Below are 2,794 nucleotides of genomic sequence, written 5' to 3' on the forward strand. Positions count from 1 at the left end.
CGATGTAATTTTTATTATGTTTGTGTGGTTTGTACTTTCCGTGAACATTTATAATGGATCTGATATTTTCAGAGAAATAAAAAACATCCTTGAGAAAACGGTCAAAGATTGACGAAGCTTTATTTTATTCCCAAGACAGCAAACTCAGATCGAAGACAGTGCACGCATGCGCACCATCCACGACGATCAGACCCTAACAACAAAGTAACAAAAGTTCAAAGAGCACAACTCGTGAAAACACTAACTGAATTTGAAGGCGAGCACAACAACAGTGATGGAACGAGGCGGCATGATCTCTAATTAGTTGCTAATGCAGTGAGCGCGGCCTTCCACTTTGGATAAAGAACCGTTGAGATGTACTCCTCCACCTTGTCCGCCGCAGGCAGCAGCACCCTTACCGGCTCGGCGGCCCTGAACCGCTCCGCCCACGTGGCCAGTTTTGGTGTCCTAGCCGCATCGAGGAACGGCGGCATGCCGGCAAGGTGGCCTATTGCTTCGAGCCAGGGAAGATAGCTCCCGAGGGCAATGTCGAGCAGCCCGAGAGAGCCACCTCCAAAGAACGGCGCCTCCGCTTCCCCTTTCTTGGAGCATTCCGCTAGGGCGGACTCTAGGAGCCCGAGTGCTGACAAGGTCTCCTCCACCTTGTCGGCTCTTTGTTGCGGCTTCCCTGTCTTGAGGATGCCGATACACGAAGGGAACAGCTGTGGCAACACATTGATTATGTGATTTTTCAATAATCGATATTTTCTTTCAATGGATAATTGAAGAGAATACAACTCAGAGCGAATGTTCAACATCTGCATAACACACAATGCACGCAACCAACATGTCCAACTCAAAAAAAAAGTATTATCACTTTAATGAATGAAAAAAGTCAAAGATGGGCCAAACTAGACGAGAGGAAACATACCTTGCTATCCACGTAGGCGGCCCAGAAACGGGCGACAACACGGCGGTAGGGGTCGACAGGGAGGATGGAGGCGCCATTTTCGGGGAAGGCGTCGTCGAGGTACTCCAAGATGATCAGCGACTCGCAGACGGGCCTGCCGCCGTGGATGAGGACAGGCAGCTTCTTGTGCACAGGATTGGACACGAGGAGCAGGTCGCTCTTGCACCGGGTGTCCTCGGGGAGGTAGTCGTAGGTCAGCCCCTTGATGCCGAGCCCCATCTGGGCGCGGATCACGTACGGGCTCACCCCGGACGCCGCCCCCAGCAGCTTCAGGCCTTGCTCTTGAGCGCCGGCCATCTCGATCGTCGTTGAAGGATCTCTGTAGCGATGTGTTGATTAAAGTGTAGTATATTTCTGTATGTATACGATATGGCACTGCGTCGTCATTCGGTGATTGTGCATTGATAGCCGTCCATGCGCCTTGAAATGTGCAATCGGCCATCACTTTATCGCAACAGCCTTCCACGATCCCTATCCAACCACCTGCCCATTTTGTCATGGGGAATGTGTGTGGCTGCTTGGCACAAGGACCAATGAAAATAAGTGTACGATTGATCCATGTCTGAAGCGCGCAATGCCACGCCGTTCTTTAGTTGTAATTAACTATCCTCTTTTTATTTTGCACTAGCAACGTTTGCGAGGGCATGGTTGGAAATCAGCTAATAATTTAGTACAAAGTATAAACTAATAATATGTGAGTTTAAGTATCTTTTTCTATATTGTTTCCCATATTTCCGCGTCATCAAGAACTTTCGCTTACAATCATTTACAAAAAATTCAGTAGGGAAATGCTCTGAAGCTAGATGAAATGTTGAATGTGTAAAAGTACCAGATCGGATTGAAATTATGCCAATAGACGTGTAAGTAGATGAGAACTCATATGTTTTCTTAAATATAAATATCTATGTAGTTGATTTATTAGGTTGTGCACCATGACCGGGGAGGAGGGGAAAACGAGAGAACTTAATGTTTATCTGCTAATTAGCATTGCATGCAATGTACTAACCACTGCATGTCGTGTTTGGTAGTCTCAAGTGATTGAAAGCATGCACGCCCCACATCTCTTATTGGTTGATATGTCATGAAACAAGAAACGAGGTGGGAGTTAATGCATCATGCCTACTCCCTCCGTCCGGTGAAGAGTGTACATCTAGCTTTAAAATTTATCCACAAAAGAGTGTACTTCTATCTTCCCAATGCATTTTAAAGTGGGAAAAAATAATTCTCTCTCATCACACGGTAACCAAGACCAATAGCAATCTACACATGATCTTCTTAATTTCTACATGCACTTAGCTCATTGGGGGTTGGGTAATTAAAGAGGAGAGAGATGGTAGCTTGCACCTTTCCAATGCATTCTTTACTCAACTTCATAATTTGTCCTAAAATTTCCAGATGTACACTCTTCACCGGACAGAGGGAGTAAGTGTTTTGGGATTATTTGGTTTTTGTAAGGTGACTTACACACCTAGACGGAGGAGTATTAACTATGAGTAGCACATTACGGTCTATAGAGAATATTACTATTGTACTTTTGTTCTATGTTGTCTCAGAAAATTTCCAAATAGTAAATCATTTGGATAAGCAACTATATGATGGTAATACACATGTGTTCATGTTTTGTACTTGAAGAGGGATCTTTGGTCTTGAAACAATGATCAAGCCAACATTTATTGAAAATAAAAACACTTATTTTTAGATGGTTTAAAGGAAATCTTATGGATCTTGCTAACTAAAGATATGCGTTTTGAGCAGGCAGTCTGGCTTCCTCTCTACAGCTTTGTCCTGAGATCATGTGGTGGTCCCTAGTTTTGGGGACAATGTGAGTATACATGAGTTTTAGAA

At 44.5% G+C, this 2,794-nt stretch overlaps 1 protein-coding gene across 1 annotated transcript; it reads right to left on the reverse strand.

Annotated features, from left to right (window-relative positions):
- Nucleotides 1-106: 106 nt before the first annotated feature.
- Nucleotides 107-1,284, reverse strand: LOC123083424 (probable glutathione S-transferase GSTU6). The gene is made up of 2 exons (XM_044505474.1): nucleotides 911-1,284; nucleotides 107-701 (listed from the first exon to the last, which is right to left on the reverse strand). Exons 1-2 carry the CDS (start codon nucleotides 1,244-1,246, stop codon nucleotides 297-299), a joined length of 741 nt encoding a protein of 246 aa, XP_044361409.1. The 5' UTR covers nucleotides 1,247-1,284; the 3' UTR covers nucleotides 107-296.
- Between the last annotated feature and the right edge of the window lie 1,510 nt (nucleotides 1,285-2,794).

Source organism: Triticum aestivum, chromosome 4A, assembly GCF_018294505.1.
Source record: "Triticum aestivum cultivar Chinese Spring chromosome 4A, IWGSC CS RefSeq v2.1, whole genome shotgun sequence".
Taxonomy (NCBI): domain Eukaryota; kingdom Viridiplantae; phylum Streptophyta; class Magnoliopsida; order Poales; family Poaceae; genus Triticum; species Triticum aestivum.

What these genes read in the sequence shown, in the direction of transcription:
- LOC123083424 (XM_044505474.1), bottom strand. Translation starts at nt 1,246, where the DNA reads ATGGCCGGCGCTCAAGAGCAAGGCCTGAAGCTGCTGGGGGCGGCGTCC. An exon ending in CCGCCTACGTGGATAGCAAG is followed by an intron (nt 702 to 910) that starts GTATGTTTCCTC and finishes GTGTTGCCACAG; the next exon opens with CTGTTCCCTTCGTGTATCGG.